At 39.1% G+C, this 17,962-nt stretch overlaps 1 protein-coding gene across 1 annotated transcript in view; it reads left to right on the top strand.

Moving 5' to 3' along the window:
- VEGFD (vascular endothelial growth factor D) overlaps positions 1-17,962 on the top strand; it is a 41,165-nt gene that overhangs the window by 16,510 nt on the left and 6,693 nt on the right. Inside the window, exons 2-5 of the mRNA XM_012784764.3 lie at positions 1,824-2,034; positions 11,864-12,054; positions 14,772-14,920; positions 16,865-16,965. Coding sequence (XP_012640218.2) covers positions 1,824-2,034; positions 11,864-12,054; positions 14,772-14,920; positions 16,865-16,965 — 652 coding nt within the window. The remainder of the gene's footprint in view (positions 1-1,823; positions 2,035-11,863; positions 12,055-14,771; positions 14,921-16,864; positions 16,966-17,962) is intronic.

Here is a 17,962-nt window from a genome sequence, read left to right as displayed (position 1 = left end):
ATGAAGGAGAAAAAATACTTAAATAGGAAAGCACATTTAAGAGACATACAAGGGGATTTAAAGGTTTCAACACATGTCTGGTTAGTAAAAATAGAGTAGCGACAATATAATAGAAGGAATAATGAAAAAGATAGTGGCTGAGAATATTAAAGAATTCAGAAAGAAAAAAGGACGGTGGTCTCAGATTGAAACTGCCATGAAGGTCTCTGTGGCAACTTCTCAACTCTGTCATTGTAGCATGAAAGCAGCCAAAGGCAATATGTAAATGAATGGACATGGCTTTGTGCCAATAAAACTTTGTTTACCAAAACAGGCAGGTGGCAGGCTGAGTTAGGAATAACCATTGTCTACATTTTCATGTCTCTGTCTCCGGATGTTCTTCATATATACATATACGTATATATGTACATATATATGTAATGTGCATTATACACACACAAGTGATTTGAAAAGAGATCATATCATAACTGAATCATACGACTTGAACCACACTTGCTCTTGCTTTAGACAACTCTTGGTATCCATTATCATATCTAAAAAAAAATTCATATTCCCAAAATACTGATGAATGATACAGATTTTAACTATAGGTTTTAGGAGGCAATGCAGCAAGTTGTACATCACACCACCCAGTGTAAAGCTTTTTGAAAGTCCCATTCACTCATCTCTGCTTTTCCCCAAGTCATCATCTCCCTGTAGCGGGCAGCTGACATTCACCTCTCCCTTCCACCTTCTTCTCTCAGTACAATTCTGTAGTCCCACTGGCCCTTTGTCCCCTCCCTCATCCCAGCACTAAAAATGCTCTCAGCCTACATATCCCAACCACCCAGCAAAACAAAGCACCCTGTAACTACAGGCTCAACAAGAAAAAATTCAGGTCCTAGCTATAGGCAGATCACCTTATCATTTCTCTAGCACATTCCAGGGAGGATCTCAATTCATTCTGTCCCAATATACCTCTACATTGTTGTTTTTGATGGTCACATAGTATTATATTGTATACATGTACCATTACTTATATAACTAAGCCCCCAATTTTGAACAAGAGGCCACAATATAAACCTTTGATTGACTGCATCTTTGTTTCTCACAAATCCATCTGATACAGTTGCATTATATCAGCCAATACAGTTGCACAGCAAATTTTCAACATAAACTCTAGAGGCGTATTTTATCAGGGCAAAACATTATGTTTTTGAAATAGTAAACAGGTTTTAAAAGAAAAAAAAGATGCAGAAGGTTAGAAGTCAGGAAATTCAGGTTATCAGGGTCTGAAAATCTTTCTTTCTTGTGTGACTGTAGGCAGGGCCCCCAGGTCTTTGTGGATCAGTTTCTCAAACAAATAAGAGATGAAAAAAATTGTCATTGGCTTTTGTCACAAAATAGTATGTTAATCTTATAAGGACACTTGTCATTGTACAGTATTTAGGGTCCACATGGGTAATCCAGGATGATCTCATCTCAAGATCCATACCTTTATTCTATCTGTACAGATCCTTTTCCCAAATAAGGTAACATTCACAGGTTTTGGGGGCTAAGATGTGGACATACCACTTTGAGGTCCACCATACAACTCATTACAATATTCTTTGTAAGTGTCCTGATGAGCCAGAAGGAATAAGTAAATCCTTTGATTCAGTCAAAAATGAGAAGAATGTGAATCAAAAATACAAGATGTCCTTTTTCCTAGGCACTGGCATTCATTTGAATAATTGCTCTAATTTCTTTTCACATCTATTTCCATTTTTAAGTGCTAGCAATGAAGGTTATCATGACAAATTAAAAATACATTAACTTATTCTTAAACTGCTATTTTTTTTAAGCAGTCATCTCGGTCAATGTTAGAACGGTCTGAACAGCAGATTAGGGCTGCTTCTAGTTTGGAGGAACTACTGGGAATCACGCACTCTGAGGACTGGAAGCTGTGGAGATGCCGGCTGCGACTCAAAAGTTTCCCCAGTATGGACTCTCGCTCAGCGTCCCATCGGTCCACCAGGTTTGCGGCAACTTTCTATGACATTGAAACCCTAAAAGGTAGGTGGATGGCTGTGGAGGCAAACCCTTTCTTTCATCAGATGGTGACAAATGCACCAACTTCTTCCGAAAGTTTGAGTAGGGCAGGCATGTGTCCCAGGGAGAACAAAACGGAGCCATTGATTTCATAAGTTTGGTATTAGTGGAGAATCCTGATTTTTTTATGTTTACTCCAAGGAGAAATATATTCAATATGATTTTGAGATTTTAAAAACACCAACATACAAGAACATTTCAAACTATAGAAATAAATTTAACTCAAAGATGTGGGAGCAAAATAAACCCAGAAAGACTGTTCTGAATGGAAAATAAAATCATTGGGTTTGCTTAAAAAATAAAACAATCTAAGCATTCATCCACGAGGAGCATTCTACTGTCATACATGCATAGATAAAATCCAGTAGATTAGGTATAGCTTTTTATTTTTCAAGAAACTCTTTTTTTTTTTTTTTTTTTTTTTTTTTTTTTTTTTTTTTTTATGAGACAGGATCTTATAAAGAATGCAGAGGCCCGATCATAGCTCACTGGAGCTTCAAACTCCTGGGCAATATAGCTTTTTAATTCTTCAAAATTGTGTGATTTCTAATAAAAGGGAAAAGTAGAAGTTGGAAGCTGAGTTGTAATATTAGGTACTGGTATTACTAAGAGAATAACAAAGGGAGAAAATACTTAAGACAAAATGATCAAAACTCCAGACTAGAAAACAACATATTTTGAAATAAAGGGAATGATTTTTGGCCAGGCCCGGTGGCTCACGCCTGTAATCCTAGCACTCTGGGAGGCCGAGACGAGAGGATTGCTCAAGGTCAGGAGTTTGAAACCAGCCTGAGCAAGAGCGAGACCCCGTCTCTACTATACATAGAAAGAAACTAATTGGTCAACTAAAAATATATAGAAAAAATTAGCCAGGCATGGTGATGCATGCCTGTAGTCTCAGCTACTCGGGAGGCTGAGGCAGGAGGATCACTTGAGCCCAGGAGTTTGAGGTTGCTGTGAGCTAGGCTGACGCCACGCCACTCTAGTCCGGGCAACAGAGTGAGATTCTGTCTCAAAAAATAAAAAAAGGGAATGCTTTTTGTCTAGTAAGGTGATGGCTCTTTACAAGAAGTTACCATGACGCTGGTGACCTAGCATTCTACATTTGATTAACATGATTAACTGCTAACTGATCATATATATCATGTAATCCAAATGAGCCACTAAGCCAAGATTCTTTTCTTTCTACCTAGACTTGACTTTATTTTTTTCCATTTGTAACTAAATAATGATGTTTCACAGGCCTCTCTTGTTGGCTGTGGGGCAACTGTGCATAGAGGGGAAAAATCCCTCAGCGGCACCATGAACATGAGTGTTCATGTGTATGACTGCATGGAAGTCACTTGAGATGGTGGGATCCATGGTCTTGAACTTGCTTCAGCCAGGGGTTTGAATCTCTAGTTGTTTCTATGTGGTCAATTAGCATGGACTTCATGAAAACAAAGGGTGCACGGCTCATCTGGAGGTCAAAGACCTTAACCAGATTACCTGTCTGAAGGCCTGAGGTGAGCCTGGAGAAACTCTGTGAAGACTAGTGTTACCATAAAACCAAGATCAGGTGATCTAAAAAAGTCAGTGACATTGACATTTTCTAAAGAGAAAACCATAAAAAATTATGGAACTTGAGAACTCTAAAATTTCTCTCCTAATTACATAGGGGACCATCTAAAGTTATGTATTAAGTTAGAAGCAGTAAATGATCAAATCAGTGTTTTACACCAATTATAATTTGTTATCAACTCTCCCTCTTGGATTTCAGGGTAATTCCCTGAAGCAGAGCAGTTCTGCTTGGCAGTAGGAAAGAAGAGTTATGAAGCCTTTAATCAGTGGCCTTGGCCATAATTGCATACAGTGTTGATTAAAATGTTCCCACTCTAACTTTCAAATCTTAGTTTGGTAAAAAAGAAAAGAAAAAGCAAATGGAAAGCAGCACTTAAGTAGATTTTTAAACAGGGGATATTTTCATAAACTGGTTACTTGTTTTTTTTTTAAGGATTCATGATTAATAATGGTGAATTAAATAATACCCATATTAATACTTAATTGAGCAAATTATATCTCATCCATACAGCCTTCAGAAATATTCATAGTCAGAAGTTTTAAAAAGATTTCTCAGGGTAGATTGTATCATGAAAAAAACAAAGCTTTGGTAAATTGTGTAGTATAATGCAGTACTCTTCAGCCAAACATCTTGTATGTTGTGTTTGCAGTGATTGAAGAAGAAAATTGGGATTAAAGGGTGGAAAAGGAAAAAGGATATGGAAAAGATGTTTTAAGGGAATAATTTTCAGGCTAGGGTAGATCTCTAACAGCAGTATTATATACTGTAGACTTCAAGCAGAGGTCCTCTCTATTCCTTCGAGTGAGATATGTTTATATATAAGAGAATTCAGATTAATCTGGGGAGAGTTTTTTGAAGACGGGGGTAAAAATGGACAAAAGTTTGTCTACAGCTACATAAAACATCTCCAAAACTTAGCTGTTTAAAACAACATTGTTATCTCACAGTTTCTATGAGTCAGTAATGCAGACATGGCCTAGATTGGTTTCTCTGCTTCAGGGTCTCTCCAGAGGCTGCAGTCAAGATGTCAGCTTGGGCTGCAGACACCTCAAGGCTCAGCTGGGGCACAATCTGCTTCCAAGTTCACTCAATGATTGTTTGCAGGACTCAAGCCCTTCCTCACAGGCTGTTGAACTGAGAGTCCCAGTTCCTCACTGGATGTTTGGCCAGAGGCCACCCTCAGTTCCTTGCCACGTGGACCTTTCCCAGAGAGAGGCAAGCCTGCAAGAGATAGAGACTGCAGTCTTTTTTTAACCTCATCATGGAAGTGACATCCTGTCACTTTTGTGGTGTTTTCATAAGAAGCGAGTCACTAGATTCAGCCCACACACATGGGGAGGGAAATTATACAGGGGTGTCGCTATGAGGAGGGGGAATCAGTGGAGGTCAGTTTGGAAGCTGTTGACAACAAGAAGTTTTCACCACCCCACCCCCAACATATAATAAACTCTACAATTCGAGTGTCATGGAAGATGGTGGACTAGAGAAGTCATTTTTGGACTGTCCTGAAGGGAAAGAAGGACTTCAGATAAAGGAGTGAGGAGAGGGGATGCAGCTGAGGAATAGATCATAGAGAGAAGCGCCGGAGCCTGCCAGGGACCTCACAGAGGAAAATCATGAAGCAAAGAAGGAAAAGAATAAAGGAAAAAGATATCAGCAAGGATCAAACCCAGAGAGGCTCAGCGCCCAGTGAAATGGGAAGGGGGAATCTCTTTCTCCCCCTCCCCAACTCCTTCAGTGATCGGTGGTCTACCAAGTTACTTGGAGGCTTTTCTACTCCCCTGAGCCCAAGCACTGAGGCAACCATGGAATTGTGGGGAGAACTTGCATGAACCCAGAGCTTGGACATTCTATGTGGGGCTCTCCTCTAAAGAGGGTGACCTGAGAGGCCAGGGAGCCAGCTTCCTTCCATTCAGATGCTTATCATTTCCCACCCCTTCTCCACCCACTGCAACAACCAGGAGAGCAATCTGAGCTGAGAAGTTGATGAGCAGTTGCCCCCCACCACCACCAGATGGCTCTGTACTCTAATCTGAGGGTTTCACAGAGAGTGGGGCTCACACCTTCTCCCTTGAGGACCTGCAGTGGGCCCAGGGTGCCTGATCTGGGAGCTCCTTGCCTGCCAGCCTATTGTGGACACACACCAGTGGATCAGATGTGCAGACCAGATCCAGTGTCCCCTGGACTTGAGCAGGTTGCTGGGGGACACAGGGGAGAGATTTGGGAGCTGGACTTCGGAGGTGAGAGAGCCTATGTGGGCAGAACAGATGGGAGAAAACTGTGAAGGTCTGAGATGCTGCCATCTGGGAGAGCGCCCATCACCCCCCACAAGAAAGCTACACTGTTGAAGTAGGGCTGGTCCTCCAGCGGGAAAGATCTCAGCCTGGGGCGCCATAACAACCAACCATGGCACAATCAAGTGCCCGGGACGGAGGATTTGCAGCCCCTTCCCCACAACCAGCCCTCTTGGTCTGGAGAACCTGTCTTGACTCTCCTCCGAGTAGCTCCCCCTAAGCAGCGAGAAAACAACCTCTGAGCCCTGCCAAGGCTTTACAAAGCCTTCCAGGTTCACACAACCTAACCATGCTTGGCCTTGCCCTTCCACCCACTTCTCCTATGGTGGGGTCCAAGCAATCCCCTGGGAACTACAGGGCTCCACCCAAAGCCTGGGGCATTCAAACACTCCACTTGAGGGACTAGAGCTTATCGCAGGCACAAAAGGACATCTGGGCAGCTGGCTTTCTATATCAAGCATCAACTACTGACAGGGAGAACAACTGATTTCAGCATCTAGCAACTCAAACACAGTGTGACTGATTCTTACTCACAAGTATCACCCACTATCTCGGAGATTAAGCTGGGGGTCCCAATGCAATTCATACTACTGGGAAGAAGTGAAGACAGTGGGATAAAGGCAACCAGAGGGGACTTTTTTTTATAGGAGAGAAACAAAAGTTACAGGCAGCTCAGTGAGGGGTCTCCCTTTTCCACTGCTAATTGGGGAGCTGCTCAGAGTCTGTGTGACAACATTCCACTGGACAGCAGGTGCAGCAGAGATATGGTGCCTGCCAATTCCAGACTTCTGCAACTGATGACATTCTGATCGCTCTGGTACACAGAGCCAGGTCTGCTGAGGACCCAGCCATCCAGCAGTAACCTTTGCATCACTCCAGCTGTGCTAGGGAGGGAACAGATGCTCCCCTGTGTCAAGCCCTATGATTGAGGGCTGAGCACAACTCCTCTCTGGCATGGGAGCAGAACACAGGAGGAGCCTCAGATGTCACAGGCACCACTTGAGAAACCTGGGGCGACTGCCTCAGTGGATCCTAGGAGTGGAGGGAGAACTTTGGCTGACCAGAAGCTCCAGTCTACTTATGTGGACCCTAGTCCCCTGAGACAAACCCCACCTTTGTGACTGGGCATCAGCAATCCTCACACTGGTGGAACAGCCCCTCATATAGGTGGCTCTGTCCCTGAAATCCCCAGGACCAGCTCTGAAGCTCTCACTGTGGCTGATTCCAAGGCTCTTCCCCTGTAGCTCCTGGGTCCCCACCAGGCCTGCAATTTTACCCCAAGACTCCAGAGTGGTGACCGGTCCCCAATACCACATAACTGAGTCCCAACCACTACAATCCTGAACATATATGCACCCAACACAGGAGCTCCCAAATACATAAAGCAAATCTTACTAAAGCTAAGGAAAGAAATAAATGGCACCATCGTAATCACAGGAGACCTCAACACCTCACTGTCAGAGCTTGACAAATCATCAAAGCAGAAAATAAATTAAAAAATAATGAACTTAAACCACACTCTAAATCAAATGGACCTAACAGACATTTACAGGTCATTGTACCCAAAACTACAGAATACATATTCTTCTCAGCATCATATGGGACATTCTCCAAAATTCATCATATCTTAGGCCACAAAACAAGTCTCCACAAATTCAATAAAATCAAAGTTATACCATGTACCTTCTCAGACCACAATAGAATAAAAGTAGAACTCAGTCACAAGAGAGGCACACAAAACTACACAAAGTCATGAATTAAAAAACCCGCTGCTGAATGACTATTGGGTCAAGAATGAAATTAAGATGGAAATCAAAAACTTCTTTGAGCTGAACAACAAAGGGGATACAATCTTTGGGACACAGCAAAAGCATTCTTCAGGGGAAAATTCATACCCATAAATGCCTCCATCAAAAAAACAGAAAGATCATAAATTAACAACCTAATGTCACATCTAAAGGAACTGGAAAAGGAAGAACAAACCAAATCCAAATCCAGCAGAAGAAAAGAAATAACAGAGGTCAGAGGAGAACTAAATGAATCGGAAAGCCAAAAAAACAATACAAAGGGTTAATGAAATAAAAAATTGCTTCTTCAAAAATATAAACAAAATCAACTGACCTCTTGTAGATTAATCAAGAACAAAAGAGAAAGGACCCAAATAAGCTCAATCAGAAATTTAAAAGGTGGCATTATAACTGATACCACAGAAATACAAAACATCATCCACGAATACTATGTAAATCTTTATGCACGTAAACTAGGGAATGTAGAGAAAATGGACAAGTTCCTGGAAACACACAACCTCCCAAGATTCAAGCAGGAAGAAATAGAACTCTTGAACACACCAATAACAAATGATGAGATCTAATCAGTAATAAAAACATCCTCCCTCCCCCCAAAAAGCCCTGGATCAGATGGATTCACAGCTGAATTGTATCAAACCTACAAAGAAGACCTGGTACCTATAATACAGAAATTATTCCATAATATTGAGAAGGAGGGAACCCTCCTAAACTCATTCTATGAAGCCAGTGTCACCTTGATACCAAAGTCAGGAAAGGATACAACAAAAAAAGAAAACTACAGACTGATATCCCTTATGAATATAGATGCAAAAATCCTCTATAAAATACTGGCAAACTGAATTCAGCAGCACATCAAAAAACTAATCCATCAGGGCCAAGTGGGCTTCATCTCAGGGATGCAAGGATGGTTCAACATACATAAATCAATAAATGTGATTCACCACATAAACAAAAGCAAAAACAAAGATCATATGATCATCTCATTAGATGCAGAAAAAGCATTCAACAAAATCCAGCACTCTTTCATATAAGGGTTTTTTCAGATAAAAACCCTCAACAAACTAGGCATAGAAAGAATATATCTCAGACATATATGACAAACCCACAGCCAACATGATACTGAATGGGTAAAAGGTAAAAGCATTCCCCCTAAGAAGTGGAATAAGACAAGGATGTCCACTGTCACCACTTCTATTCGACATAGTGCTGGAAGTCCTATCCAGGGCAATCAGGCAAGAGAAGAATATTAAGGGTATCCAAATTGGGAAAGAGGAGGTCAAAGTCTTGCTCTTTCCTGACAATATGATCCTTTATCTAGAAAAACCCAAAGATTCCAACAAGAGTCTCCTAGAATTGACAAATAAATTCAGCAAAGTCTCAGGATACAAAATCAATGTACATAAATCAGTAGCATTTCTATATACTAGTAACAGTCCAGCCAAGAGTCAAATCAAAGACTCATTCATAATAGCTATGAAGAAAATAAAATACTTAGGAATATACTTACCCAAGGAGGTGAAAGAACTCTATAAGGAGAACACAAAAGTCTGAGGAAAGAAATCGCAGAGGATACAGACAAATGGAAAAACATATCATGCTCATAGATATGTAGAATCAACATTGCTATCATAAAATGTCCATACTATCCAAAGTAATTTACAAATTCAATGCAATCCCCATCAAATTACCAAAGTCATACTTCACAGATCCAGAAAAAATAATTCTATGCTTCATTTGGAACCAGAAAAGAGCCCAAATAGCCAAAGCAATTTTAAGCAAAAAGAACAAATCTGGAGGCATCACATTACTAGACTTCTAATTATACTACAAGGCTATAGTAACCAAAACAGCATAGTATTGGTACAAAAATAGAGTCATAGACCAATGAAACAGAACAGAGAAACCAGATATAAAATCATCTACTTACAATCAACTGATCTTTGACAAAGCAGACAGTAATGTACTTTGGGGAAGCCCTATTCAATAAATTCCCTATTCAATAAAAGAAGCCCTATTCAATAAATGGTGCCAGGAGAATTGAATAGACACATACAGAAGAATGAAATAGGATCCCTACCTCTCACCACTCACAAAAATTAATTCAAGATGGATAAAAGACTTAGATCTAAGGCATGAAACCATAAGAATTATAGAGGAAAATGTAGGAAAAACTCTTCTAGGCAAAGAATTTATGACTAAGACCCCAATGACAACAACAAAAATTAATAAATGAGACTTGGTTAAACTAAAAAGCTTCTGAACAGATAAGGAAATAAGCAACAGAGCAAATAGACAACCTATAGAATGGTAGAAAATATCCACAAGCTACACATCCCATAAAGGGCTAATAACCAGAATTTGCAAAGAACTCCAGCAAATCAGCAAGAAAGAAAACAAACAACTTATTAAAAAGTGGGGAAAAGATATGAACAGAAGCTTCTCAAAAGAAGAAAGATAAATGTCCAATAAACATATGAAAAAATGCTCAATGTCACTAATCATCAGGGAAATGCAAAATAAAATCACAATGAGATATCATCTTACCCCAGTTAGAATGGCTTTTGTTAAAAAGTCCAAGAACAGTAGATGCTGGTGTGGATGCAGAGAGAAAGAAATGCTTACACACTGTTGGTACTACTGCAAATTAGTACAACCTCTATGGAAAACAGTATGGGGATTCCTCAAAGAACTAAAAGTAGACCTACCATTTGATCCAGAAATCCCATTACTGGGTATCTACACAAAGGAAAAGAAGACTTTTCATCCAAAAGACACCTGCACTAGCATGTTTATTGCAACACAACTCACAGTTGCAAAGATGTGGAATCAACCCAAATGCCCATCAATTCATGAGAGTTAATAAAATGTGGTATATGTATACCATGGAGTACTACTCAACCCTAAAAAATACAAAATAATATCTTTTGCAATAATCTTGATGGCAATGGAGACCATTATCCTAAGTGAAATATCTCAAGAATGGAAAAACAAACACCACATGTACTCACTATGAAATTGGAACTAACCAGAGTACACATCTGCACAGAGGGAAGTAAAACTCAGTGGAAATTAATGAGGGGGGAGGGAATAAACCAAGCTCATGGGTAATATGAAAACTATTTAGGTGATGGGCACACATATAGCCAGGACTCAAACATTACAAAAATCATGTAATCTAAAACATTTGTACTCCCTTAATATTTTGAAATAAAAATAAAATAAATTAGTGTAATGCTCCAAATTAAAAAAAAACAATTCTACAATTCCAGAGTAGGCTAAAAGAAAGTCTTTAAGTGTTGTCTGTATCATGAAATTGAATCTTTCCCCCAAACAGATGTAGAAAGGCTATACAGCATTAAGAATCAAAGTGTCAAAATCTAATTAAAAAAAATAAACTATGAGAGAAAAAGCACGTACTGTTTTACAGGAAAGTATGTAATTTTCTTTTATTCCCAGAGGCTTGTTTCTCTTTTTTTTTTTTTTTTTTTTGTTTGTTTGTTTCCCTCAAATTACCTATGGCTGGAGCATAGCTCCTTCCAATAAAATGAACAGGCTTATTTCATCATTTTATGTAAATATCAGTATAGGGCGCTTGAGAATGAGAAAACTCTGATTTGAGAAAAGATTAGTTCCACTTAAATTTCCATTCATATGTTTGCCAAGTTTAAATCCTACTGTAGTTACTTAAGCAACCAACAGAAACGTATTTCTTGATGGTGCTAAAACCTACCCACACCCGACTTCAAGTAGAAGAAATGCTATCCAGCTGTATTCTGTAAATTGCTTGATAAATAATATTTACATGTTATTTCTTTACATGCTTCCATTTCCTTATTAACCAGTTCCTCCAGGTGTATTCAATACTATATACAGGACATGGTGTTCTTTCCACAGGGCAATAAAATTCTTATATTCTACAAAGATGTGGTATATATGGGAAGGAGCAACACATTTGGGGTTTAATTTTTCTGCAAACAATCTTTGGTTAAAGGATTGACAAACAATACTTACCTAGTAAACTAAACAAGCAGTCAAAATGTGAAGATGACTGTGTTCAGCATAACTCTGGCACACCATTGGCATGTCAAGGCCATTTCCTCTGCTGGCCCCAATGAACTTTCTCTCTGCAGTTATAGACGAAGAGTGGCAAAGAACCCAATGCAGCCCTAGAGAGACGTGCGTGGAGGTCGCTAGTGAGCTGGGCAGGAGTACCAACACATTCTTCAAACCCCCTTGTGTGAACGTGTTCCGGTGTGGTGGCTGCTGCAACGAAGAGAGTCTCATCTGTATGAACACGAGCTTCTCGTACATTTCCAAACAGGTATGAGTACATCAGCAAGTGTGCCCTCTCCCAAGCCTGATGATAGTGTTGGCAGCTACAACAGACCTTGTTGCCAAGCACTGTGCTAGATGTTTTAATGCATAGTCCCATTTAATCCCTGAAACAAGCTCAAAGTGTATCTTATCCTCCTTTATAGATGTGGAAACTCAGGCTCAGAAAGGTAACTTATTTATCCAACACTACACAGCTGGTGAATGGCAGAGCTGGGACTCAAACCCAGGTCTAGGGACTCCAGAGACTGATGTCTTATCAGTTACTGTCTCTCTGATGCTTTAATGTCAAGAATCAGAAAACTATATGGAAGTTACTAGAACAAGATGTTAAAAGGAATAAAGATAACTACACTGACTGGTGTATCCATTAGGTTCTGTGTTGCTCAAATGGAGTGATTGAGAAGAGTTTGATGAAAGGTGTGGACAAGGTTGGCGGGGGAGGGATGGTGAAACACCTGGGGCTTGCAAAAAGGGGGTGCTATTCCCACCCATAGACTAAAGAGACTAGGGGAGAGCAGTTATGGGAACCCAGAGGGAAAGTGAAGAAGAGGGCTGCTGGACTGGCCACGGCCAACCCTTAGCCTGGCAGGGGGTGAGGTCAGAAGCTGGGAGAGGCAAGAGGGCCTATAGATGCAGCCCGTGGCAGGCAGCTTCCTGGGGTCCAGAGCCTGGTGGGGAAGGAAGGAGAGACAGTGGTGTCCCTGGAGGGGCAAAGGGACACTATTTGGCACAAAAGACCTTTTGAAAATAAGTCTGCAGTCCCCAGGAAAGAAAAAATTCTCCCCTCTCTGTCTTAGAAAAATCCCCTTTGCTTAGTAGATAAGTTTTCTTCTCTGTGGCTACCATAGTTTTGTACAATGTAATAAATGCTGCACATGGAAGCAGTAGTAGCAAACTTAAGAAAATGATATTCAAAAGTTGTACAAGTCAAACTACATTTCTTTTGGAATGTTGCAAATACCTTGAATGTTGCTATATCCACTAAATTGTCACATTTGCCTGTACAATCCATTTTTGTGATTGTGAAAGGAACAGTACAACAAAATTGTATATGCACGGAATATATCCATGTTAGGTAATTATCTTAATGCTGATTTGTTTTGTTAATAGGTTGAATTATCTTTAATTTGTTTCCCCTACCCTCTAAAATATCCTTTAAACTTGAGAATTGTTTTTTTAAAACCTACTAGAGAATCTTGGAACTTGTGAGAATTCTGATCTCTACTATTTGACAATTAGAAAAAAAAATGATCTAAGTATGGCTATGCATCAACTGCTAGCAGAAACAAAGCTTGCATAATGTAAGAGGGTCTAGTTCATGATTATGTGATTCCCCAGAGCATAGCTGAAGAATTGCACAAGAAGACGAAGTTTATACAAAATAAACACTCTAAAAAATAGCTCTTACTTAGACTCGTGGAAGTTCCATTACATATTGAAAGGTCAGAATAAACACAACCTTAATGAATTGTTTCCACTTAATAGATAGTTGAGTACTTTATTTTGACTGCTGTACTCAACAAATGATTAGTTTTAAAGAATGTACTTAAGTATAAATGTACAACAGTTTTTCTTTCCAAATAGGCATATTTGAACATTTTAATAGTGGTTTTTTTTTAAAAAAACGACCTCTTGCCCCTGAGTTATGGACTATTTGGTGAACTATCTCTTAGAAACAAAGTGAATAACTGAATACTCTATGTAGTAAGAACTCCATGGAATGGTGATTGAATGGATAATGCATTAAAATCAAGTTCAAATTCATCCGCACCACATAGAACCACTCTAGAGAGTTATATAGTCTCTCTGTACATATGTTTCCTTGCCTGTAAGATGGGGATAATAAAAAACCACCCTATAATGTTGTGATAAGTGGTAAATGAATTAATGTGAAAGTGCTTACAACAGGGCCTAGCATATGGAAACATAGAATGATATACATGTTAGCTCTAATTATTAGTTCAGATATGAGTATGAGTCAGCTATTAATACACAATGCCACATAACAAACACTCTGAAACTCAGAGGCTTCAAACAACTATGCATTATTTTCACTCATGTATCTGAGGTTCAGTTAGTTTAGGGTGGGCTCAGGTGGGCTTGATTCCAAGCCTGTTTCCTGTGTCTCTCATCTCTTGGACCAGGGAGCCTGCCAGATCATGCTCTTCTCATGGCTACAATGTAAGCATGAGAAAACCAGCCCCACAAACACATGCCTGGTTCAAGTTTGTATTTGTATCATGTCTGCTAACCAAAGAAAGTGACTAGCCAAAGAAAGTGACATGGCCAAATTGAAAGTCAAGAGACAGGAAACTGTAGTTATATAGATGGTACAGGAAGGGATAAGTAAATAGTTTGAACCAAGATCTCAAAGAAACTTGATAGCTTTAGTCTCATTTAATCCTTACAATTTACATTCAAATTTAAAGCTGGAGCAGAGATGAACAGTACCATTTTACAAGGGTACCAATGACACCAAAAAGTTAAGACATTTGGCCAAACTTAGATGCTTTATAAAGTTGGATGAGCTCCTGGTCTCCTGACTCCCAGCCCAGTATTCTACCAGCCCTTATTATTATTAGTTCAATTCCTAATGGACAACTTTGCTAAAGTCAATACCATACATGACAAAGGCAAAATTTCAGGCTGTAGAAATTCTTTAAAAAATAATATATGCATTGTGGTTATCTTTCTCTGCTATAGCTCTTTGAGATATCAGTGCCTTTGACATCAGTACCTGAATTAGTGCCTATTAAAGTTGCCAATCATACAGGTTGTAAATGCTTGCCAACGGCCTCTCGCCATCCATACTCAATTATCAGAAGATCCATCCAGATCCCAGAAGAAGATAGGTAAGCATTTCTTGTACTCAATTATCCTTGCTCTTGCCTTTGCCAAAACTGTGTGTAGAGAATACTTCATTAATTATAGAGTCATCACTTTTGCTTCAAATTCCTCATCTTTTAGTGTCTAACCCAGATGTACTGGTAATAACCATTTGGCAAATACATATTTTTATTAGATGTCAGATGTATATTGTGGTAGGGCCAAAAGGCTCAGCGGTTGTAAACTCATCATGTCTACTTGTAGACACCTTTGTGATTAATATGCATAGTCTCATGCAGCAGTAAAACTGCTCCAGCCTCAAATTTGACACATGTCCCATCATCCCAGAAATAGTATTTTATAAAACTTAGGCTGTTTGTACATTCACATACTGAAATACGGAAAGACAAAAAAGGATTCCTGGAGTCATTGGAAAGTGGCAAAACTCTCAGTCTATGAGTTTTGCAACTTTTCAACCTTTCCCCTTTAAGATTGCCAAATGGAAAATTCTTATTTTAAATTAAAATGACTTAAAATTAATTTGGCTTTGAAATTTTCTTGAGATTAAGTTTGTGATTCTTTCTAAGACAAATTATAACACTCTGAAGTGTTCTGAAACCAAAGGTAAAGATCATTGATTTAAATAAAAAGGATTTAATATAGAGAAGCAAATAAAGGGCAAATTACAAACACTGAATGAAATGATAAAGTAAGTAAGTTACTTACATTTTGCAAAAGTAAAGCAATAAAGGTACTCTGTATGTGTAGCAAGCAAAAGGGCAAGCTAGTGATTATATATTAGTTAACACCGAGCCAAGAAAATACCTCTACCTCTTTCAAGCAGAAGAGAAAACTCATAGAGAAGCAACATTTATTTTCAAGATGTTCCTGCTGCCCTAGCCAATGTTCTTATCTACATTTTAAAGAAAATAATCTTAAGATCTATGATAGAACATATTTACTTTTGGTAAATAAACTGTTGATAGCTATAATTTGCATAGTTTTAGCATCCATCTTCTTAAGAAGATTATAATTTTCCAAAATTACAGTTTAGTTTCTAAAGGTTTCCAAATAGAATATTTACAATTACAGAATTACTGTCTAATAAGATGCAGTTCATAAATATGAATTAAGCTCCTCAAAATCTTAACTATTCTCACATTCATATCATTTTTTTGCGATGTGAACATTTGAAATGTATTCTCTTAGCGATTTTGAAACATACAATTCAGTGGTCCCCAACCTTTTTGGCACCAGGGACAGTTTTCATGGAAGACAAATCTTCCATGGACTGGGGAGAGGTGGTTGGTTTTAGGATGGTTCAAGCACATTACATTTATTGTGCACTTTATTTCTATTATTATTATATTGTAATATATAATGAAATAATTATACAACTCACCATAAGGTGGGGACCCCTGAAATACATTATTTTTTTTTTTTTTTTTTTTTTTTTTGAGACAGAGTCTCACTTTGTTGTCCAGGCTAGAGTGAGTGCCGTGGCGTCAGCCTAGCTCACAGCAACCTCAAACTCCTGGGCTTGAGTGATCCTTCTGCCTCAGCCTCCCGAGTAGCTGGGACTACAGGCATGCGCCACCATGCCCGGCTAATTTTTTTAATATATATATCAGTTGGCCAATTAATTTCTTTCTATTTATAGTAGAGACGGGGTCTCGCTCTTGCTCAGGCTGGTTTTGAACTCCTGACCTTGAGCAATCCGCCCGCCTCGGCCTCCCAAGAGCTAGGATTACAGGCGTGAGCCACAGCGCCCGGCCTGAAATACATTATTATTAACTATAGTCACCACGCTGTGCAATAGATTGCAAGACCTTATTTCTCGTCTGAGATTTAAAATAAAAATAAATTTTAAAAAGTCTTAACTATAATCCACTCAAATTTTTACTTAATGTTCCCAAATCATGATTACCCTTGAAAGCTTTTAAATCTGATTCATTGTTTTCTTTTCCTAGCTGTTCCCATTCCAAGAAACTCTGTCCTATTGACATGCTATGGGATAGCAACAAATGTGAATGTGTTTTACAGGAGGAGAATCCACTTGCTGGAACGGAAGGTATTAATAGCAGTAGTGAAATATTAATAATAACAATGATTATAAAAATAACTTACTATGACCAGGTAATGTTGTCTTTTACATGTATCAACTCATTTGATCCTCAACCTTATGATGTACTATTATTATCCTTTTTTTGCAATTACAAAATGGACACGCCAAGATGTCTAGTAATTTCCTTATGGTCACACTGCTAAGAGTGATAGAAGCAGTCAGATTCCAGAGCCCTCTGTGTCATAATCATATAGTTAAGTCTACCAATGCATCACCCTGCTCTTTATTAGGTCATTGAATATGAAACATCCAATTTCGAATCAAACGTTTAGTTTATTATATCGCAAATGGGAAGCAGTACAATTAATCAAAGTATGTGCCTAAACTATCAACACAGTGTTGCCATCGTAACAGTAGCTTGTTTATGTCAGCAGCGAAGAAGCCTGGAGAGCGAGTGGCAATGAAATCGAGAAAGGCATTTTCCACAGCTTGTTGAGAATTGAATATTTTTCCTTGCAAGAAGTGGTCCAAAGCCTGGAAGAAGTGGTAGTCAGTTGGTGCAAGATCTGGTGAATACAGTGGATGACAGAGAGTTTCCAAGTCCAGCCTCTGTAGTTTGAGCAGTGCTCTTTGTGCGACATGTGGTCCAGCGTTGTCTTGCGAAAGTGTTGGCCTGTCTCTGTTGATCAATCTCAGCGGCTTAATCACAAGCATCCTTATCATATCATCCAATTGGTTGCAGTAGACATTCGCTGTAATCGACTGACCAGGTTTCATGAAGCTGTATTGGATAATACCAGTCTGGACCACCAAACAGACACCATTAGCTTTTTTGAAGAATATTAAGTTTGGGGTGGTGTTTCAGCACTTCATCTTATCCAACCATTGTGCCAAACACTTGCAATTGTCAAAATTAATCCATTTTTCATCACACATAATAATACAGTGTAGATATGATTCACCTTTGTGTCATGACAGAAAAGAAAGGCAAGCTTTGAGATGA

The sequence above is a fragment of the Microcebus murinus genome, chromosome X, assembly GCF_040939455.1.
Source record: "Microcebus murinus isolate Inina chromosome X, M.murinus_Inina_mat1.0, whole genome shotgun sequence".
Lineage (NCBI taxonomy): Eukaryota > Metazoa > Chordata > Mammalia > Primates > Cheirogaleidae > Microcebus > Microcebus murinus.
This window is presented reverse-complemented; position numbering and strand designations above follow the sequence as displayed.